This window comes from Notechis scutatus, chromosome 2, assembly GCF_049901735.1.
Source record: "Notechis scutatus isolate UNSWTSFEM ecotype Mainland chromosome 2, rNotScu1.2, whole genome shotgun sequence".
NCBI classification, from domain to species: Eukaryota; Metazoa; Chordata; class Lepidosauria; order Squamata; family Elapidae; genus Notechis; species Notechis scutatus.
In genome coordinates, this window is record NC_142010.1 from 195,974,693 (window position 1) to 195,999,301 (window position 24,609).

Sequence of the window (24,609 nt, forward strand, 5' to 3'; positions counted from 1 at the left end):
TCTGGGTTTTATTTTTCCTTTTTGTTACATAAAACTTGACATGAGATCTTTTTTATGGTTAAATCGGCATAAAACATATTCTCTGCATATCTTATTTTACTCATTTCTCTTTTATAACACACGCAAACACACACACCCCTCCAAATTTCTAAAATAAATCAAGCATCTCTTATGTTCCTTGTCTTCTTTCTTATGAAATCAGCCAAAATCTGTGCAAGACTAGTGGCTAAATGTGAATGTCAGTAAGTAAGTATTAGTATGACAAATTATTATGGAATTAGATTTATATGCTGTTTTAATCTATATAATACAAGGAAATCTGTTATGAAACATTATTTAAAAATATGTTAACATTTCCTTTTTCCCCATTTCTTTATTTCCAGTCAATCGACCCAGGTCAGCAATTTACATGGGAACACTCTAATCTGGAAGTAAATAAGCCAAAAAACAGATATGCAAATGTCATTGCTTATGATCATTCTCGAGTTCTTCTATCAGCAATAGAAGGTAAGACTTTTTTTTAGAAAGAAACTATAGAAACAAAAATAAGTAATAAAATAACTTACAAAAACAAAACCAGTCATAAAATAAAAAGGAAAAAGAAATCTGGGGTATAAATTAGGACAACACAAAGTCAGTACTGTTCTATCTCACATGTCCTTTCAGTTTGAACCATCACAGTAATCCACATTTGAGACAGCACTTCAATTCCTATCAAGGCAGTATGCATTGAAGGGATCTGTTTGGATTCAGCTAGCTGCTGTTATAAAATAGAATTTGCTCAATGCATGAACAAAAAACCTGGGATCACAATTCTTCCTGGGATCAGAGGATTGTGCAATCATCTTCAGGGCTATGTGGAAGAATTAGTTCAATATCTAATAGACAAAGTTGCTTGGATTCATTCTCAGTTTGAACCTTTTCATGAGGCAGGTACTTTTGAGATAATTTGGGAAGGGGTCTTGCCCAGTGATCTGAGAACAGTTTGATCCTGTTGGCTCTGATGATGTGGAGAGGGTTCTCGGTGCTATCAGTGCTACCTCCTGCCAGTTAGATCCTTGTCCTTCCTGGGTGGTAAAAGCATCCAGGATGGTGACGAGCTGGTGGATTCAAGCAGTGAATATATATCAGTGTAGGTAGGGACATTTCTGGAACCTTTTAAGGTTTCTCCCCTGCTTAAACACACCGTTGCTTCATCCCACCTGCTTGGACAACTTCCATCCAGTTTCCAATCTTCCATGTTTAGGGAAGGTTGTAGAAAAGACGGTGGTCTGGCAGCTTCAGAAGGTCCTTGATGAAACATCTGGCTCTTCAGTCAGGATTCAGGCATGGTTATTGGACAGAAACAGAATTGGTCGCACTTGTTGATGACCTCTGGCAAGAGCAGGATAGGAGTAACAAAACCATCCTTGTTCTCCTTGATCTCTTAGCAGCCTTAGATACCATTGACCATGGTATCTTTTGGGCAGGGTACGGGAGCTGGGGGTGGGTGGCACAGTTCTGCACTGGTTCAGCTCCTTTCTCCAAGACCGGTCCAAATCGATGTTAATAGGGAATGAGAGGCCCAGCCCTCAGCCTCTATCTTGTGGTGTGTCATAGGGCTGAATACTCTCTCCATTCCTCTTTAATATCTACATGAGGCTGCTGGGTAAGAACATCTGTCACCATGTATTGAGGTACTCAGCTCTCTCGCTCTCTCCACCCCTGGTGATCCAAGTGATGCTGGGGCTGCCTTCTCATGTTGCTTGGGGCCGGGATGGGGGCCAGCAATTACAAAGGAACGTTGGGAAGACCAAATGGCTTTGGTACATGGAGCTCCAAGATCTGGGGATTCAACATCTTTAGTTGTGGGTGGGGGTTGCACTACCCTGGACAGACCCAGTCCACAATCTGGGGTTTCTCCTGGACTCGTGACTCCTGTTCAAAGAACAGATGGCAATCGCGGTTAGGAGAACCTTTGCACATCATTTTATGCACCAATTGCTGCCTTTCCTGGATCAGCAATCCCTGCACTCAGTTACTCAAGCCCTAATCATCTCATATTTGGACTATTGCAATGCGCTCTACATGGGGCTGCCCTTGAAGAGCATTTGGAAGCTACAGCTGGTGCAGAGGCATGGGCAGTTTTTAGCACTTATAGAGTGGCCAATGTTACACTCTTATATACAATGTGATGTATTGCAAGCTGCATTGATTGCCAGTCCGCTTCCAGGTGCAATTCAAGGTTTTGGGCATCACTTTTAAAGCCCTGCATGGCATGGATCCAGACCACTCGACGAACCATCTCACTCCAATGGGACTGTCCTGTACCTCCTGCTCTGGCAGAGGGCACATACTGCGGACCCCGTCAGCCAAGGAATTTCGGCTAGTGGGTTCAACCTGTATTTCAAAAGAGCCTCAAGATCTGGCTCTGCCAGATGGCTTGGAGACCCATCAGGGGGAGTTTCATACTGGAGTGCTTGATCAATTAAAACCTAATCCCATTTCCCCATCCCCTGTATACCTTTCCCATCTGGTTTTAATGGTTTGTAATTGTCAATGATTTTATCTGCTATGTACCATGATTTTAATGTCTTCTATAATGTTTTATGCTGTAAGACGTGCAGAGTCATTGGGTACCAGATAGGCAGCAAATATATGTCTAAATAAATAAAATAAAACTCTTTTTAACATCTGGGTCAGAATAAGGTGACTATCCTGATTTAGGGCTACAAAGAAGAACAGCATTGCATAGTGGCTTTTTACTGCAAAATAAGGTTTCTTTATAATCAAAGCATTTTTAACGAGGAATGCAAGCACTTTAAATTGAAAATTTCTGTCCCAAATCAATCTTGTTTGGAGGAAGGCAATGTATTAAGAAAATGAAAAGAAAAGAAAGTCGTCAATATGTACAAATTTTCTTACCCTTACACGGGGTGGGATTCAAATTTTTTAACAATCAGTTCTGTGGGCGTGGCTTAGTTGGTGGGCGTGGCTTGGTGGTCATGTGACTGGATGGATGTGGCTTGGTGGTCATGTTATTGGCTGGGCATGGCCAACTCAATATCACTCACATTGAGGCACGCATCTCCTCGCCTAGCCTCTCATGACTGTGGGGATGCTGCAACAGTCGTAAGTGTGAAAAATGGTCATAAGTCCCTTTTTTCCGTGCCATTGTAACTTTAAATGGTCACTCCACACAAGCAAAGTACCAGCAAAGGAGGGAAAAAACTCCAGAGACGTTCCAGAGACAGGAAGTCTAGTCCTGCCAAGAATGTAATAAGGGTTAACGCAGAGGCAGTTTCTGTAAGCAACACCAGAATGTTTTTTAATCAAATAAGCATATTTTAAGGTAGCATTTAGTTTCTGTTTCTGATTATGGTGATGAATGGTAACTATAAAAATTAAAATGTGCCTCAGATTTTTTTTTTTCTAAAGTATAATCCAATTAACCAGGTGATGGACTTGGGGATATCAACACTACATTCTTATATGGGAAATAATGCCAGTGCATGTTAAACTCTTGCCGCAGATAAAGAATGCTGGTTTGGGCGTAAGGACAGATTTCACTCAAATCAAGTGGATAGCATTAATTCTTTCTGATATGTTCATATTAAATATGCTGTAATAAAAAGAGCATTTTATCTTATGTTATCTAAAACAAGCAGACATAGGACAGAACAGTATTTGAATTTTTGTGGTGTAACCAATTTTCAAGCATGCTATACAGATCCAAGCAAATGGTTTTCTTGAAGGAGAATAGCTGATCGCATGATCCCAGAATGCTGCACCTATCATAAATAGGTGCAGGTCACCAAGCACCCAAATCATGATCACATGAATGCAGGGACACTGCACCATTCATAAGTGTGAGAACTGGTAATTAGTCACTTTTTTCAACACCATCCTAACTTTGAACAGTTTCTAAGCAAACAATTGTAAATGAAGGGTTATCTGTAATTACAGTTTTTTTAGCTATAATGCTCCTTTGATATTTTATCAGTGTCAGTTTTATTCCATATCAAACTCTCAAATCCAAATATCATTTCATTTGGATTAATTGATATTGTCCCTTGTCAACTTTTGAATGTCCTGTCTTTGATAAGAGCATCTGCAGTAGCTATAAAAATATTACAATAGAAGTTTGTATCTTGATTTAGGATATTTGGGAACATAACTCAGTTTATTATGCTTTCTAAATTGCTTTTCATTTTTGTAGTTTAATGATGTCCATCTTTAATTTATCCAGTTTCCCCTCTATTCACATCATACAAGTTTACATATAATCCCTTCAATCTGAAAACATGCCCGACCACATCAGTGATTTCCTAACCTCATACATAACCCTTCTTTTTATATAAGCCTTGCCTGAGAGTTAAAAAAGCACTAAACTTAAGATCCTTCATACGTCAGTTATTTTCAAAATATTCAGGATTCTAATTAACTAAGTAGCTAGTTTTTCATTTTATTTTTAAAGTTGCTACATTTGACTTGCTTTTTGCATGGACCTTATCCTGGAAATCTATGTGGTTCGACAATAATTGGTGACTCTTAATCACTCAATCCCTCTATCGGTTGTATTAAATTGGAAACCAGATTTCATTTAATATTATTAATTGTATTGACATGCTGAACAGTTTACCATACACCATCTCAGCCTCGTTTGCTCCAGATGTGGTGGACTATAATTGACTATAGTTTTGAGAATCTGTCTTGTTTAAGGTTATCCAAAGAGACCTGATTGAATAAGTGCTGGATCTCAAACATTTTTGTTTCAAATTCAGAACTTGTGTCACTGGAAGCATCACTATATCACATCCCTTCAGATCAATCTGGTGTGGCATCTAAAATAACTTTCAAAGTTTATCTTTTGCCAGTGAAATTACTCCCATGAGCTACGGCAGAAAGGTAATTTCACCTTCTTTGTAACACCCTAATATATACACCACATTTGTCCCAAGGATCTACCAAACTTCTGACACATATATTGAAATAATTGCAGAAAGATATTGTATCCTTTTTGTACCATTGATGGAAGCAAAATTATTATTAGGCTCCATCCTGACTTTCCTGACATATTCTAATTGATACTATCATTTTGAGATCAGTCAGTTTTAGATTCTTTAATTCAATGTCTTGAAAAATAGTTGGATATATTCCATTTTTTCTTTTGATTGTTTTTGGGTGGCCCTTTGGAAGAGTTTTATGTTAAAGCTATAAAAGCTCCTTTACATTTTTAAAATACTACTTTTTTTACAAGAACTGAATATAATACTATCTTTAAAGCCTGGGTTATAACACCATGAATATGTTTTCCAAGCATTAAGATTTTATTGCTAACTTTCAAAGAAACAGTAAGCATTCCAAAGGTGAAAATATATGTGCTATCTTGTATTACACTCATTTCACAGATGCATTTGTTTTGGTGTAACCATAGAAACGACTAGTTTGATAGAGAAATTTTAAAGAGGAATTTTTCCAATGTGTTTAGCCTAGAATGCATATTTAATTTATCCTTTTAATGGTAGATTTAGGTCTTTTTTTAAAAAAAAAAAACTCTTATTTTTCATTAAATATTTCATTAGAACACAGCAGGAATTAACATGAAATAGCATTGGCTCTAAAAGCTAATTCTGTACCAGCATCAGAATATCAGTATGAGATACAGATAATATAATGTCCTCTGTCTAGCTGAAAATTCATTATCATTCTTTCACTTACCAAGTCCAAAAGAAGTACATGTTTAGCGATGCTTATTTCTATCAAAAAGTATAGAATTATAGCCTCTACACACATCATTATCCCGCTAACAAATTATTACAAGAATAAAATGAGTTAATTCCATATATATTCTCCCATGCTCATTTTAAAGAAAGGATTATGTATAGATGTCATCAATTTAACAAAATTCCTTTATTTATGTATCTCTTCTTTTTGTCATACTTCATGATTTTTTATATTCAACTTTGCTTTACACATTCTTTGGCTTCTTGTACAAACCATTTTGAAATTCCATAACTGTTTATTATTTAAATAGTTTGTTCTCACTATTGTTTTTTTCCCCAGTGAGTTTTATTCCCTTTGTATATGTGTAGTGACTATTAACTCTACTAATCTGCTTACAAATATGGACCTTGTTGCAGGCTAATCTCACCATGAAAAACATTTTATGTACATCTAATTTAATTTTCTGCAACTGAAACTAAATGTGAATGCACACACACCCATATACACTCATCATCAATAGTAATTTTGCTCCCTTTTGTGAATTCATCTATTTTCTGAAGATAATTATTTACAAGTGCTATGAAGCTTAATCTTATTAGTTTTAACTCTCTTTTAAAAATTCCCTTAAGTGGCACATTACTTAGGAAAACATCCCTAAAACAAAGGTTTATGGTTTAATTTGTCTTAAATATGAAGATTGTGCAATACTTAGCCTTTGTCAAGACTTGAAACAATTCCATGATGCAATTTCATTCTGCAAATAAAGTGTGAAGTCTAATTAAAGCTATTTGACAACTTTGTTCACTGAATACAATAAATGGAATACAGAATATTCTTTTACTTACATTTATACAGATAAAACATTCAACCTCTTTTCTGTTTAGTATTATCCAAGAAGAATGTTGGGTTGTAAAAGCAGTAACAATGGAAGTTCACTATATCTGATCCGCACATGAGTTTTGACCTGTTCTGTCTCTGACCTGGGCCAGTCCATCCCTCCTTAGAAAACTTGATGGCCCTCGGCTCCCTGGGGAACACAATATTGATGTCAAACATAGTGCAGACATAGTCCACTGAAGCCCAGAACTTCTGAGCTCAAGTGACTTGGCAGCCTTTGTGTCCAGAGTAGCTGGATTACAAGCTCATGGTGCCTGGCTTATCTAACCCATTGCATTGCACTGTTTCTCATATTCCACAAAGTGTGTGTATGTGTGTGTGTGTGTGTGTGTGTGTATACATACATACAAACATACATACATATATATCAGTGTCTAAATATGTGTGTGTGTCAGAACTCAAACCTTGAGCATTAAACAAAGTTGGAAAATATGATTCAGAATAACACAGTTGGAAGGAACTCCTAGTCCAACCCCTACCCAAGCATGGGACTCAAATTAGTATACACAGATGAAGAAGAGAATGATGTCTTTGAGGCAGTCTTGATTTCTGGCAATTATGTGTGTAAGTTAATAGTTTAGTTGACACTAATTTTGAAAGTGAGTTGCCATTGCTGTCTTTCTGAGACATCATCTCTTTATATGGACCACCCCAGAATTTTTTTTTGTCCGGGCACTATGTTCTAATTAATATTTTGCTTTCATTTCACCATGAAGAGCAAAATGAGATGGATCTTAGCAGTGATATTCTCTTTTTTCGCTAGATGTTCATTGGTTAAACCAATTCATAGCTAGATTTCAGACATTTCATAAGATTGATTATTCATAAGATAGGAGAAACTCAAAAGTTATGTACAGCCTCTACTAGATTCTCACAATCCTTAACTCAAGAAAAACTTTTTTTCAATTTCATTCTTATAAAAATAAGAACCCTGGAAATTAAAATGATGGATATCTGATTATTATATCCAAATTATTGTTATGCTTGTGATAAAAAGTACCTACACACTCTTGTAATATATAGAATTCTTTATTGGCCAAGTGTGGTTGGACACACAAGGAATTTGTCTTGGTGCAAATACTGTCAATATACATAAAAGAAAAGATACATTCATCAAGAGTTAAGAATCATAAGGTACAACACTTAATGATAGTCATAGGGTACAATAAATTATAGAAATAAATTTTATCAACATGGCTTTCAGTATGCTCAAATTGGATTCCCAAATGAATGCAATATTTCCCAAGAAAGAAGCAATCATATTTCATTTCATATTTTTCTTTCTTTCTTTGGTAAATTTATATCAAATTTATGAAATATATGTGATTCTGAGAGTACACAAAAACAATACAACAAAAACAACAACCAAAAAAATAAGAATAAAAGTTCAAGCATTCAGTTTAAGTTTAATAGACTATATTATACAAAAACTCTGTAACTTATTAAATCACCCATTTCTCAATTCTACTAACTTTTTAAAAAATAATCTTATCATTACTGGGCTAAATTATTTATTAATAATATAGTTGTTTGGGGCTTTTTTCTTTTTTCACTTTTTATTGTAACTAAAGAAATACATAATGAATCCAAAATATAAAAATGAATCACATTTGCATACCAGTAACAATAGCTTCAAAAATATTAGGAGCATCTTATATTAAGCATTGGAAGTATGCTCTTTGATGAATGATGTTAATTCATAAGTTGTCATAGCTAGATGCCAGCTGTCTCATCATCTTGCTAATGCAGGGAAGGATTTTTGTTTTTTCCATTTGTATGTTGCTCAGTGGTTTATATTTATGTGTTTTATTTTGAAGTAAATGATGCATCACAGAACAATATCGGAGATTTGTAAATGTACTCATAAGTTATCTAGAAAAAATGTTTCTCTTATAAATGCCCAATCCATATCTTCTAGTTATGATGTGCACTAGGTGTATATTTCTCTTGTTGACATCATTCTTCTTCTCATCTATTTTTGGAGAAATGGTTTTGTCATTTTTGATAGATGGAAGGTTTGTGGCATTTTGCCCAGATGGTATTATTTTCTGAATCATTAACCCGTATTTCCACATTCAAGAAATTCCTGAAAAGCTTTTCATCACTCCAAAAACTTTTTAAATCCCAAAATCTCTTTTGCTGAAAATCATGGCTTCAAAAGGCTTAGTGTACACTTTGTAACTAGGTTACATGAAATAAAGCATAGTGATAGTGGAAATTCATTCTTATTCATCATTTAATGCAAATTCTCCAAAATTGTTATTTCCCAACTAGGTATGATTATCTATATCTGCACTTCTAAATTTTTTGTGATATTTGGCCTTTAACAATATATTAATAAAATTAATAAAATTAAATTATTTTTCAAAACTAACAATGATATATTATCTTAATTAACAATTATTAATATTATAAGATTACTTACTTTTTTGTAATATCCATGCCACGTTTGTCACCTAATATAAAATATATCACGCTAAGGAAAAGAAATATGCTAATATATCACATATTAAATTTGTTTATTTATAAGAATGATGCAAAAGAATTAATATGCCTTATATGGGTTTTCAAAATAGCAATAACAATAGCACTTATATAGATACAAAATAGCAATAACAATATATAAACAACTTATATATTGCTTCATAATACCTAAGTTTACAGAATCAGCATATTGCCCCCAATAATGAGTCCTCATTTTACTGACCTCAGAAGGATGCAAGATTGAGTCAACCTTGAACCAGTTTGAAGATCGAACCTCTGGCAGTCAGCAGAATTAGCCTGAAATACTGCATTCTAACCACTGCGCCACCATGGCTCAATACTGTAAATAACGTGCAGAAAATGCAATAAGCTAAACTTTTTAATTGTTTGTTAATTTCATTAAAAAGTTTTAACTGCAGTATTATTGAAATATGTTATAGATTAATTACAATAAATCTATTTATTTATTTAAAATTTATAGGGCTGCCCACTCACTTTCAGTGACTCTAGGCAACTTACAAACAATAAAAAACCAATATAAAAAGAATAAAAACAGTAATCCCCCCCAAATTTAATTGCATTGAATAGGAACCCTAATGTACTTCAAGAATTCCTATGATCTTTTATCTTTACTTCCTCAGTAAATCAAAATGTAGTAATCAAACAGCAGTCTATTTTGGTATAATTGTTTCAATTAAATCAATCCTGCATAATTTGTATATGTTTTCAATCTAAATAATCTGACTAGGATAAAATAATATATTCAGTGTATGTCAACAGGGGCATTTAGACATTTTTGCTGTGTATTTAGTTACTACTGTGTGTACCAAACACTCGCAGGAATGACTATTAGCAATTCCTAGGATTCTGGCAACAACCTTGTTGTACAGTCTACAGATTACTTGGGCCTACACTTACTGCATGCCCAAGAATTATCAGACCCTAATCATAAATACAGAACCTTCAAATACCTTTCTTCAACATTTCTCCATTTCATATGTATTTATAATTTAAGTGTTTTTGTGTTGACATTTACTTTTCAAAATATTTTGTCTACATCAAATGGATACATCAAATAGTAGTTTACAAAATAAAATGGCAAACTTGTGCACACATATACATGGAATATATTTTCACCAACTGCAGTGGGATTATACCTTGAATTAAACTTAAACTGTAGCTGAGAATAAATTGCTCATTCTTAAAAATTGGTAATGTTATTAGGTATCGAAGTATTATAACAGCCTACTAAAATCAACATTTACATGGCTTCTCTAAGGTATTTAAGGTACATACAGATATGCTAGGAAAGAGAACTAGAATGAGAAATAATCTTAAAATATTGGTAATTAGTGTACAATTCTTCTCATTATAATTGGTATTTATGATCGTTTTCTTTTCATTTTTTCCTTCACTTTTCACTCTAAAAACAGAAAGAATCCAAGACCTACAGAAAGGTTATCATTTTCCCCTTAGCATTGAAAACTCCAAATACTGGCTGCAACTTGTTTCTTCTTATATACTGTACGCTTTTTAAAAACCTTTATTAATATTCAGTGGCACCAAAGATGATACCACAGGTCAAAGCGTTTCATAAATAATCTATACGATTTAAAAAATCTGTCCAAAGTCTGTTGAAATTTAATAGGATCAAAAAAGGCCAGCATTTTACTTCAAAGATATTTTAGTGGAAAATGAGAATTAGGGATATATATATATATATATATGAAAAATCTTGTAATGAGATCATTCTGTTGAACTTTTAGAATTTTTTTTTCTTTTCTGACATTCAAGATTTTCCATTTATTTTGATGGGATGTATTGAGCCAACATTGTCTAAACATGGCTGCAATATATTTTTTTTCTTAATACAAAATCCTGTAACATCACAGAAGATCAATGAAGAAAATTCAATGGTTTTTTTTTTGGGGGGGGGGGGTTGGACTTTCTTCACCATTTTAACAATTAAATCCTATCTTTAGGTTTGTAAGTGTCTGAGAAATGCGACATATCTTCATTTCCACTGCAATGTCAAATTAATTAATCTACTCAATATAAGTTTCAATTCATTAAAATATGCAATTAATGTAAAACATCTATCTTAAAGGTCTGGAATACAGTTCTCAAATTATAACAGTTCGTTTAGTGACTGTTCAAAGTTTCAATGGCACTGGAAAAAGTGATTAATGACCATTTTTCACACCTATGACCATTTTTCATACCTATGACCATTGCAGCATGTGTTGCCCACTTATGACCCTATGGTTGTGTGATTTACATTTGGATGCTTGACTGCTGGCTCATATTTATGACGGTTGCAGTGTCTCAGGATCATATGATCACCTTTTCAACTTTCTGACAAGCAAAGAAAATGGGGAAGCCAGATTCACTTAAACAACCATTTTACTTATTTAACAACTTCAGTGATTCACTTGACAAATGTGGCAAGAGAAGTGGAGCAAAACACACTTAACAAATTTCTAACTTAACAACATAAATTTTGGGCTCTATAGTAGTCATAAGTTGAGGGCTACCTGTATAATTAAAATCTTACTGTTTTCCACTGGTGCAACTCCCTATAAATATATAACTTTAACAGCTTGATTTCCTGGAATTGACATGTATGTCATATGCCATGTATGCATTAGATATGCAGTAAATATTTAACATTTTAGCAATTACTGAAATCGTTCTATGTAAGAAATGTAAAAACCATGGAATTACAGAGCAATTAACCTAAAACGTATCCCTGATAAATGTGTATACCAGGGGTGTCAAATTCAATTTCATTGAGGGCCGCATCAGGACTGTGGTTGACCTTGGGGGGGCAGGGAGCTTGGCTGACTGAGTGGGTGTGGCTAACTAGGTGGGCGAGGCCAGCTTGACGCCATTCCCCAAACTGCTGGCATGTTTCCTGTTCGCATTGAGTAGACTGGGCCGAAGCCACACTGGCCTAATTGGGTAGACCGGGCCGAAGCTACATTGGCCTTATTTTTCCTCTTTGCACCAGTTAGTCCGGGCTGAAGCTTCGCTGGCCTGATATTTCCTCTCTGCATTGGGTAAACTGGGACAAAGCTTCGCTGGCTTTCCTCTTCACACCAGATAGACCAGGACGAAGCTTCGCTGGCCTATTTTGCATTTGGGCAGACCGGGCTGAAGCTTTGCTGGCTTTCCTCTTCGCACCAAGCAGACCAGGCCAAAGCTTCACTGGCCTGATCTTTCCTCTCTGCATTGGGTAGACAGGGCTGAAGCAACGTGGGTAGACCAGAATGGCCCCATGGGCCGGATCCAACCACATTGTGGGCTGGATCCAGGCTGCGGGCCTTGAGTTTGACACCCCTGGTGTAAACTTTTATGAATGTCACATTTGGCCTTTTCATGACATACTTACAGTTAAAATCCACAAAACAATGCATGAAAAAAGGAGAAAAAATATACACAATATTATAGTCAATAAATTGGTCATTTAATTTTCTGTTATATTAACAGTTTTTGGTAACAATTTTCAGAGGTCACTAGAATCATACTTTTATGCAATCCTAAAACTATAGTACCCCAGCATATAAGAAAAAGGTATGTTTGAGCCAAAAGGAGTTTCCCAATTTTTTTCTAGTTCTTTGAATCAAAATGTCTGTGGAGATGCTCAGTCGTTCAAGTCATGGTTGTCCCAAAGATATTTTTTCCCAAAGGCAACTGGACTTTCTTTGTTTTTCCTTGAAGACGTTTCACTCCTCATCCAAGAAGCTTCTTCAGTTCTGATTTCAGAACTTCAGTTCTTCAGGCACCAAACTATGTATGCTTATAAAAGAATTTAGAGATGATATTGGGAAAGAATGGAAGGGGATCCTGGAGAAGTGACTACATAGTACAAAGATTAAATCAGGAAAGACACTCAAAATAACCTTAACTTCATTTGGTTTTTAAGATTCTATTCTATAGTCTGCAACAATATATTAGCATTCCTGGGCCGCCTAGTTCCTTGTTCTGGCATAAAAATAAACATTACTGTTCATAATTGAATTAAAATTAATCATGTCTTTTTTTTCTTCCCTTTTTTAGGCATACCAGGCAGTGATTATATAAATGCTAACTATATAGATGGTTACAGAAAGCAGAACGCTTACATCGCAACTCAAGGAGCTCTTCCCGAAACCTTTGGGGACTTCTGGAGAATGATGTGGGAGCAAAGGAGTGCCACTGTTGTTATGATGACCAAATTAGAGGAAAGATCTAGGGTAAAGTTTCTTCTTTCTGACTGATGTAATTCAGTAAGCTTTCTTTTATTTTATTTTTTAAAAAGTGTCTCTCACAGCATGACCGGCTGGGGAATTCTGGAACTTGAAGTCCACAAATATTAAAGTTGCCAAGGACAGACCTGGTCAATAAAATCTTCCTATTGTAATTCTGATGGGTTCAGCAATTTTCAAGTTGACAACACTATAAAAGGTTCTTTTTTTTTTTTTTTCATTCAGCTCACAAACACTGTTCGCAATTGTTTTGATGCATCAACTTTATCCTCGAGGCCCAAATGGAAACTTTGAGACACAGAGTACTGAATTTCATTGAGGTTTTGTGTAGGAGGGGAAAACAACATAAAGTATCTTTGAATTCTTAGAGCTCTTTTATCCGTGATAAATCAGTTCCTATAGAAAATGCAGTAACACTGGTTTTAACTGTAGTCTACATATATTTTACTATAGTAAATCTAGAGTTTTGCCCTAGTATCACCTAGTACTTTTTCCCTAGTACTAAAATTGGTATTACCAATTTTCAACAAGGAAAACTACGTTTTATTGAAACTGAAAGTACTCCTAGCCTTATCACATTGGTGTTTTACCAATTATAAAGAGACATGCTGGGATACAGTATGAAAAGTGAACGAAGCTAGCTAGTTATTTGTATCATAAATAACCACCCAGAGTCATCTTACAGGAGAGGTGGGTGGCATAAAAATAATAATTAATAAATAAATTTGTTGGCCTATGGTAAGATGGGCAGCCAATAAATTTAATACACACATGCATACGTAAGATCATAACCAGGGAATGGTTAATGCTTCTATTTTAAAAAAAACTGTGTTAATAATGTGTTCTACATTTTTATTCTTTGTGTCTTACTATATATTTTATGGGAATAATTTGGCAGCCTATATAGACACATAATTATGAAGTTGTTATGCACTACATACATGCATATCCAAACTGAATTAATATTGTAACTCTCAAATATCTATTAGTGATGTAGATTCCATTATAGAATGACTTTTTTTTAGCAATCTCTGTTTTGCTTTGGTGCAAACAGGCTTTATTTGCTCCAGCATTGGATTTGCTTTCAGCTAGGCAAACATAATTTTGTTTCTTATTCTCAGTTCCAGGAATAAATATAACTTTTATACAGGAAAAAAACTCCTATTCAATATAAGAACAAGCATAGCTTATCACATTAGTGCAGACTACTGTGAGACCATTCTCTGAAAGATGTGCTCAACCCACTTATTGAGACTGCATTTTCAACATAACATTTTTCTTTTCTCATAGTATACCTGTGCCTTGGGCATAGAGTTGGCATAAGTTCTGAATTGTGAAATTAAATAGCAATATGGAATTGGAATCTATCTTGATTTCTTAAACCATGGTTTAGTATTTGCTAAAATATGAGAGTTGTAGTATCTGATAAATATGTTAACCCACAAGGAGCAGTTTGCAACATGAAAACAAATTAAGTCAGTGTTATATACACACTTGATCATGTGTATTCAAATATTAAGCAAGCTTATAGACCTCTTCCCCACTTAGGACAATCAGACCATTTCACCCTGCTCTTACTACCAGCCTACACTCCCCTTAGGAAGAGAACAAAACCTAGCAGTCAAACAATTAGATGCTTGCCTGAAAATGCCCCCTCCCAGCTTCAGGATTGTTTTGCCCGCACAGATTGGAACATCTTCAAACAACAGTACTTCGAGTTATACACAGAGACTGTGCTTTTCTACATGAAGACCTGTGTATAAAATGTCACTGTGGACAAATGCATACGGACCTTCCCAAACAGGAAACCCTGGATGACCAGCAAAATCCAGACTCTGATCAGGGCCCGTGACCTAGCTTTTAGAGCAGGTGACACCTCACAGTACAGCACTGCCAGAGCTGAGCTGAGAAAGGGCATCAAACATGCTAAGGAGATGTATAGGAGGAAGGTCGAGGGCCACTTTACTGACAGTGACCCACGGCAGATGTGGAGAGGGATACAGGCCATGACCAACTATAAAGGCCAGGGTCCAACAAACAGCGAGAGCAGTAGCACTCCGTCGGAGGAGCTAAACAGCCTTTTTGCACGCTTTGAGACCACCAAGAACCTGGACATACTGCCTCACGAAGACCACGACGCTGCACCTCTTTCTCTTCAGGTGCATGAGGTGAGAAAAACACTGAGAGCAGTAAATCCCAGCAAAGCTGCAGGGCCTGATGGCATTCCTGATGCAGTAGTTAAAGTGTGTGCTGACCAGTTGGCAGAAATACTTACAGAGCTGTTCAATCTATCTTTAACACATGCCATCATCCCACAATGCCTGAAGGCTGCAACCATCATCCCCGTTTCCAAAAAAAAACAAATATAAACACTCTCAATGACTATAGGCCCATAGCGTTAACAGGCTCCATTATGAAGGTTTTTGAGCGACTAGTTTCACAGCATATCAGAGACTGCCTCCTGCCCTCCTTTGATCAACATCAGTTTGCTTATAGAGCAAACCGATCTACAGAAGATGCTGTGGCCATTACACTTCATAGAACGTTGAGTCATCTGGAGAACAAACAGAGCTATGTGAGGATGCTCTTTGTGGACTACAGCTCTGCGTTTAACACTGTCATCCCAGATATACTAGTAACCAAACTGTATAATCTGCAGGTCCCCACCCCCACGTGCTCCTAGATTAAGAACTTTTTGACAAACAAACCACAGTCTGTTAGACTTGGCCCCACCTTTCTTCCACTATTACACTCAGTACTGGTTCCCCCCAGGGTTTTGTCTTGAGCCCCCTGCTATATGTCTTGTACACCTTTGACTGCTCACCAAGCCACGCAACAAACACCATCATAAAGTTTGCGGACTACACGACCGTGATTGGTCTCATCTCCGGAGAGGATGAGACGGCATATAGGGCAGAAGTACAGAACCTGTCTACCTGGTGTTCACAGAACAATCTGTCACTGAATGTCCATAAAACCAAAGAACTGACTATGGACTTCAGGAAACATGGACAGGACCACGCCCCACTCATCATTAATGGAGAACGAGTGGACACTGTCCCTACGATCAGATTCCTTGGCATCCATATTTCAGCTGATATCTCCTGGTCCCCTAACACCAAGGCCATAGTGAAGAAGGCTCAGCAGCGGCTGCACTTCCTGAGGGTTCTCAGGAAGAACAATCTGGATAAGAAGCTGTTGCTGGCTTTCTATAAAGCCTCTGTGGAGAGCACTCTGACATATTGTCTGGGTGAGTGGTATGCAGTTGAGGACAGGAAAACTGTACAGAGGGTGATAAACACAGCTCAAAAGATCATTGGTTTCTCTCTGCCGTCCCAGGAAAACTTAGCCAGGTCCCGCTACCAAAGCAGAATCAAGGCCATTATAGAAGACTCCTCACACCCTGGCAATTATCTTTTTGACCTGCTGCCATCTGGATGGCGCTTTAGGTCAATAAAATCCCGCACCACTAGACTAACAAATCGTTTCTTTCCCTGGGCCATCCGAACCGCAAATAAACACAAAGTCACTACCTTATTAAGATGTGAAAATATGTGAAATCTCAATACCCCATTCAGATGTATAATAACATATTACAGTACAATCCATCTCTTGTGTATTATACTCAGAAAGCGTCACAGTCAGTGTTGGATGTATATTTTGTGTATATTCGTAGATATTGTACTCTCTAATTGCAAATGGAGACATGGGTACTCTATTTTTCTTATCTTTTTAAGTGCTTTGGTTTTATTGTATTGCGAACAGTTGCTGGGGTGCATCCGCAGTTTCGTTGTACAATGACAATAAAGTTCTAGTTGTTCTTCTTCTTCTTCTTCTTCTTCTTCTTCTTCTTCTTCTTCTTCTTCTTCTTCTTCTTCTTCTTCTTCTTCTTCTTCTTCTTCTTCTTCTTCTTCTTCTTCTTCTTCTTCTTCTTCTTCTTCTTCTTTTTCTTCGAGTGATCCATATCTTGGGCCCACTAGATCATCTAGCTTTGCTTTTGCATTTTGTTTTCAACATAATCTGAAGTGCAAAAAAATCTGACAGCCTATTGTTAAAAGGCTTCATACAGTACTAGCTGATGAAGGGCAGGCACAGCTATTTGTCTAGATGAAGTTGATGGGAGCCTTGGTAATAATCTAGCTTTCCCTGAAAATTTCAAGTGTCCTTGAAAAACTGAGCTTTTCAGGAATTTCAAACATATCTAAATGAATGCTATTACTGTTTCCTTTGGTAACTGCTTTATTTCCTTTAGCAAGGAGAACAGATTGTTATATCAGGTGGATCTTAGCCCAAACATCTCCTCTTAGTAAGTTGTTGTTCCTTCACTTGTACAGTATATAGAAGTTTCTCTATTTTATAAGCCGTGTGTAAACTCTCTTAAACATTTTGGTGCTCTCAGGTTTACTGTTTGCATCTGATTTATTTTGCACAAGATTTGGTAAACATATTATTTGTTGGGAATCATATCTTAACCAAGTTACTTAGATATGCCTGTCTAGTTAGCTCCAGCTATGTAGGCGAACTAGATACTGAACATTCTTAACATGTGTATTTTTATTTTTCTGGTAGTACAAACAGTGAAAATGAACTGTGTGAGCTAAATTGACATTATGCTTATGAAGGTCAGCTTCTGCTCACTCAATAGTCCTGCAGAACCTCAGATAGTACCATAACCTTTCTCAAAAAGATTGGGGGACTGTCTTAGGAGCCTCTGGGCAGTAACGCGATAAGCCTCTACAGCCATTATCCTCCTAATGGAAGGATTCCATTGGATTAAAGCCTAAATTCCTATTAAAATAGGAATGACATTTCAGAAAGTCTGTTATTCATCCGTTTGGTATTCTATCCAGCTTGGGAAATAGATGCAAAAAAGAAAAGCTTTTTCCTCCATTGGCAGATTTGATAATTACTTGATCTTGAAAGCAAAAGCCGTCTGCTGTGGGACTTCATCTTTCTGTGTTCCATTACATTTTTTTGTTTATTTGCTTTCCTGTTGCTCAGTCCTGCAGCTTTGCTTCAGCGTTTCTAACCTGTGCTGCATAGATAAAGGGATCTTTTTTTTTTCTTGTGGGGGCGGAAGGTTGGAGCATCAGCAGAAATGAACTGAGTTGGCTCATTAGCATGTTTTAGAAGTCTGACTACCTCCAGCTTTGAGAACTTAAATATTCAACAGCTGAGAACATTGAATGAGGTTGTTACAGTGAATTAGTTATTCATTTATTTGCCTATGGGGAAGCTACAGGGCAAGGTGAGCTCTTTTATTTATAACCCTTCTCACTTTATTGTTTTCAATTTAAATGTCATCTCCCAAATCTTACCTGACCTAATCCAGACCTTAGAGAGAGAAAAAATTAGTCCATTACTTAGCTAACATTTGCATAATTTATATCAAAAAGGATTATGCACACGGCCACGCATGGAGGAATATTGATAACATATTTGTTACTTGCATGAGTTTTATTTGTATAAAATGAAAGCAAAATATTAAAGGAAGAATTTAGAGAGCATTAAAAGCAGCCGACAGTCACAGGGCATGAATACATCAAATGATTTTGAAGCATTAATATTTGTCTCTTGGCAGGGTGCTTTTCTACAAAATCTCCATGTGTAGTGTTACAGTCATTGTGGTTAATTTACTTTACCTTGTGTACTCACTCTCATCTCAGATTGTTTCCATGTTAAAGCTGCTATTCTGTGGTAATAAGGTTGCTATCTACTTTCCCTTATCTGGGAAAGGGATGTTATGGTAAAGAAGTGAGTCTCTTCTACCAGGATGAGTAGCTCTGGTTCTTCCTCTTTATTTCCTCCTTCATGGTAATTAATACAATTGAAACTAGGTGTGATTGTCTACCTGGAAACAATATGTCCATAAAAGAAGACTTTTGAGCATAAATCTCAAACTAGATAAGCTGCTGCCTACAATGCACTTTTCTTCCTCCCTGCAAATAGGTAATGATTTCCTCTGTTGAGGCATGTCTGACTCTAGTGGCAGTGCTCATCTCTGTTTCTTAGCTGAGGGAGCCATCATTGTCCAAAGACACTTCCGTGATCATATGGCCAGCATCACTATTTGCTGAGGTGAGAAACACGGGATCCTGTTACCTTCTGAACCAGACTGTGTTCATAATTAGCCATTTATTGAAGTTGGAACACGGATTCGAGCCTTTCGCTTTCTTCCTCTCCCTTTTCATTAAACCGCTGAGAGATCCTAACTTCTTTTACTCCATATGTGTGCAAGTCCTATAGACATTAGTTTAGATACAGAATCCATTGGTGATTGAGAGCCATTATATAGTTTTCAGTAACAGAAATATGTTGTCCATATACAAATAGTAGAGTATAAAAATACACATTGTTATTGGATCCAGGGACGGCTACATACTTTTGTGTTCATAAGCATGAATGTGTCTTTCAGGTGACTTTCTCTTCCCATTCCAGGCCTTCATGCCTCTTTCATTAATACTGCTTTGCCAAAAGGATTGGCAAAGTAATATTCTTATGCTTTTGACAATGATGTGGGGGAAAAAATGCTATTCTACTCCTTCCAGACATCTTCCCACCAACAGTCCACATAGTGCTAATGACCTCTGCTCCTAGGAGTGATGCCTGAAAGCCAAAGAGCTTGGCTGTCTTGTTCTCTTTTTAGCCTTATCAATACTGGCAGCAAGATGCTAGTCCTTCCAGCCCATAGAGAATAGAATAATATTTATTTTTTTTCCTAGTGCAATGGAAGGATTCTATTTATCTGTTTGAACTTTTCATTGGACAATGCTCTTTCCAATCATGCTTTCACTTCATCTCTCAATATTTCTGTACCTTTGTATTTGGCATCAGAGAAAAAGACGAAGTCCATCTTTGCCATGAAATTGGTTTATCATTTTTTTTGGAATCCTTACTATTTGGATTTGATTTGACTTTAGTATGGCAGGATATTGTGTTTATCCTTTTGTGGATCTAATCTGTTTTCAGATCACATCTCACATATAGTATGCACAGGTCTGGTAACTATATGGTGAAATTGTTCATGTCTCAATATGTTGATTCAAGATAAAATTTTATCATAATAAAATCCCAAAATATGTAATCAGATTTTTGTCCATCAAAGCATTTATAAAACCTCTACACTACAATGTGTACACAACATCTTCACTATGCAAAGAGAGTTGAATTTGTTTCTCCTAGTTACAGTATCTTCTGATTGATTTAAAAAAAAAAGGTACCAATTCAGAAAAAAGCACGAGGAGATCTATGCTGGGTAATGCACAGTAGAAAAAAAATGATTTACATTAATATTTATTTACTTGTGGTCTTGGCCACAAGAATTCTTTGAAAACTAGATTTCTATTAGATGGATGATTTCTAGCTATATGGTAACAGACTGATCGGTACATTACATTCATGTTGCTAAGTGTGCAGTTCTTTTAAAACAAGTCCATGTGTGAAGCCAATTTTTTCTAATCCAGAGGCAGGTTAATCATTTTATACTGTGTATGAGTGGCATTGTGCCAATTGAGAGTCAGGATGGTGCAATTATTTTTAATCTTACATCCATGATGTGCTGCTGTTTTACTGAATAACACTGAAAGTTAATTTTCTACTGTTATTTCTTTACTGATAGTGTAATCTAGTAGTTAATAACCAAACACTGAAAAGCTTATCAAACTGAATCTTCAAAAGAAAATGTCATGCTAAATGCCAAATACATCAGCAGATATTAAAACTGCATGGAGGTGATTAGTATTCATCCTTGTAAGATCAACAGGTGGCTGAGTCAGATCACAGTTTGAAGATACACTTAAACAGTTTTTAAAGGGGAGAGAAGAGTAGCTGAGACCCTGTAGTGCTGGGAGGTCTCCCCAAGGGACTGAGGAAAAAAAAGGCAAATAACAATCTTACTTCTGTACTTCTTCAGGAGACTTTTTTGTTTTCATTTAGAATTGAGACTAAATCTTTGTACCAGAAAATTGCCTGTCTACCCTTGAATGTCAAGGATTATGTTCATCAATTTTTGTGCAAGGTGGGGGGTGGGGGAAGGGTTTACATATGGAAATTTCTTTTCTGAGCACAACTGCTGCAAAGTTGGACCATCTTTTGATATTTATAGCTTGCTGGAGTGTGAAGGTTCATGAATATTCTCTAGTAATAAATGTACATATTTGAATTCCTCAGTTCTGCAGAGGTGTCAGCTTTCATTCATGTGGGAAAGTAAGTCATTCAACCCCTACTGATTTTATTTCAGCAGGTGGTCATATTTTTATCAAATGCAGGAAATCCAGAAGAGACTTTTTATAAGATACTGTCACTTAGACATTTGGTATATTTGGCAGTTACTTGAATATTTTATTATAATTTATATAACATTAAAAGGAACATGCTTCATTTGTATTCCATGATTTGACATTTAGCTAATAAATTTGATCTCAGCTATATGGTTTCTTTGTTAGAATTGGCTGATAAAGTTTATACCTGAATTTCTAAGGACATTTGGACACACATTTATTTTTTAAGCATCCTGTCTGCTTCTTAAGAGGAATGGGGGAGGGGAAAGCCCTTTTTCCTGCCATAGCAGAGTAATGCCAACCATCTCCCGACTTGAGAGATCAAAAGATGCGTTCAAATGATGTGGCCTTCCGGTAGCAAGACCTTGGAAAAAAAAAAAACAGAACAATTAGCAGCCAGGCACAGTGAATGATGTAAGAATGGAAGTGGACACTCCAAATTTCAATAAGGCTGTCAGATCTATTTCATGGTGAAAAGAAAAATAAGGTCAATTAGAAATCAATTCTGCTTCAGCTATAACAATGTACCATACTTTTTGTTATAATAACTAAACGTGCCTTATTTTTTTTTCCAGTGGACCCCTACCAGTTAAAGATGACAAAAATAAATTGGGGAAGCATTGCCTTTTGTCAGAGGAAGTAGTTTCATGAATCTTCTTTTTCTTAATTCCATTCTTATATAGTTGTGCTGAGACATGCCATCTGGACCATGGAATTCCAAGAGTACTCATAAAGCTTCATTAAAGGTCTTGCTTCACTGTAAGAAATCCCCTATAAAACTTATAGTATTCTGACTCGAGTTCCCACTGTCTCACACAACATGCTGAGTGCTGCAAAAGCTATTTCAGTAATGTTCCCCAAATGAACCATACCTTCCTTCTCTCCTTCTGGATGATCTGGATCATTTGCACGACAGCTAGGGGGTCTTTTGGATCTATCCTATCTCAACTTAGTATTCTTCCCTTTAGCTGGTTTCCATTTGTTTTCCGCTTCTTTACAGTAACGTAACATCACTTATTTTATTTTTCATTTCCCACTCCCCTCATACTTGATTTTTTTGTTGCAGGTTAAATGTGATCAGTATTGGCCAAGCAGAGGAACAGAAACATATGGATTGATTCAGGTCACATTGCTGGACACCGTAGAATTGGCAACATACTGTGTCAGAACATTTGCTCTTTATAAGGTACGTTTGTGTTATGCAAGCATTGAGTATCTTTTGATGGAACAAGATTGTTATTTAAGTTTTGGCAGTATCACAAGCAAGTGTTCAAATTTCTGTATAAAGAGGATTAAAGGTCTTTACACTGGTATTCAAAATGTTGACTTACACAAAGAATGTATAGGACCATGCAATTCTGTTATTTTCAACAGCAAAATTCCTTGAAATAAACTCTTACTTAACAGATGTCCTTTGGATCTTTTGTCCAAATTTTCCACAGAAAAAAAAATCCATAAAATTCATGCTTTTTTCAACCAACTGCACAAATATGGAGCATTTCCACCATTAAATCTAAAGCACTATTATTTAAAAAAAATTACACTTTCTTTATTGTTCTCCTCTTGACAGTCACAGTACGTAGCTTCTTTCTCTCCTGTCGTCCTTTCCTCTCCCAAAACTAGACTAGATTTTTTTTTCTTATATAAAACTTCCTTATATAAAATCATTTTTCATATCCAACAACTACAGACAAAAATACTTAATATTAATGTCATGCTTGCACTAATTCTCATTAAATATTTAATGACTGTGATAAAAAATGGATAAAAGTAACAGTTTTAGACTAACAATAAATTTGTTTCACTTGATTTCATGATGATTGCCTTCTGATGCATTGTTTTGGCACTAAAAATAATTTACACTGAGGTTCTTATGTGTTAGAATGGATCGAGTGAGAAGAGAGAAGTTAGACAATTCCAGTTCACTGCATGGCCAGATCATGGCGTTCCAGAACATCCAACACCATTCCTAGCTTTCTTACGGCGAGTTAAAACTTGTAATCCTCCTGATGCTGGACCAATGGTTGTACACTGCAGGTAAGTGCAGATTTTGCATCAACAACATTGCCAAATATTATGAAGCTTTCATAAGCCATAAGCATTTCACAATTTAATATTCTAAATATTTTGATACGTTGCGTTTCATTTATTTTTCTCCCGTTGCCTGGTAAATCCATTCATTACATATACAAGCCAGAATTGCAGAACAAAAGCAGAGATGAGGCATGAACCTAGGTGGGATGTCATCCATGCATGCCCACTCTAGGAATCACTTAGAAACTTAAGAGTAATTTCTAAAATATTATTTTAGGGATTGTGATCATCTCCTAGAAGTCAACTAATGTGTGCTTTCTCTGAGGTGTATGTATCAAGGTATGGAGTCCACCCATGCAAAACCTTTCATATTTCTGACAAAAGTGATAAGATTACAGGAATGGCATCATCCTGAAGCTTTAAAAAGATTTATGATATGATATATGATATGATTTCACATTTTTTCCAAGAAAAAGGTGTGTATTCTAAGCTTTGATTTTTTTCAAATACTATTTCCAGGAAACATATTTTTAATTAGATCATTTCCATAGCAGACTATGATGACCCAGGGTAGGATACCAAACAAACACAGTCACAGAAAACAGGTGAAGCCCCTTTTATTCCTTCACTTTGCTTCCAAGCTCCAAATATCCTTGATGGAAGACAAAAAACTCCTACACAAACAGTTACAAGAAGGAGGAAAAAAGCAACACAAACCAGGCAAGATAAGGGCTGGAGGATGTCCACAGATAACAGAACACACACCGGGAAGGACACCAAGCTCAGAGAGGAACCATAAACTAGAGATATTTCTACGCTTTGTTTCCAGCGCTCGCCTGTATGCATGTCCATTCTCTTATTCAGTTGTCACAGCTGGAGCCCATGAAGAGGATCAAGGCCTTTTCCTCCCAAGTAGACCATGTCTCTCACTTATCCTCTCCTACTTGCGTGCCCTAGGATGG

At 36.3% G+C, this 24,609-nt stretch overlaps 1 protein-coding gene across 29 annotated transcripts in view; it reads left to right on the forward strand.

The window, feature by feature from the left end:
• Window positions 1–24,609, forward strand: part of PTPRD (protein tyrosine phosphatase receptor type D) — a 1,313,296-nt gene that overhangs the window by 1,250,694 nt on the left and 37,993 nt on the right. For all 29 annotated transcript variants that reach the window (XM_087957701.1, XM_087957705.1, XM_087957708.1 and 26 more), the window contains 4 exons: window positions 384–507; window positions 13,147–13,322; window positions 22,680–22,799; window positions 23,496–23,650. In XM_087957701.1, the coding sequence (XP_087813827.1) occupies window positions 384–507; window positions 13,147–13,322; window positions 22,680–22,799; window positions 23,496–23,650 (575 nt within the window). The remainder of the gene's footprint in view (window positions 1–383; window positions 508–13,146; window positions 13,323–22,679; window positions 22,800–23,495; window positions 23,651–24,609) is intronic.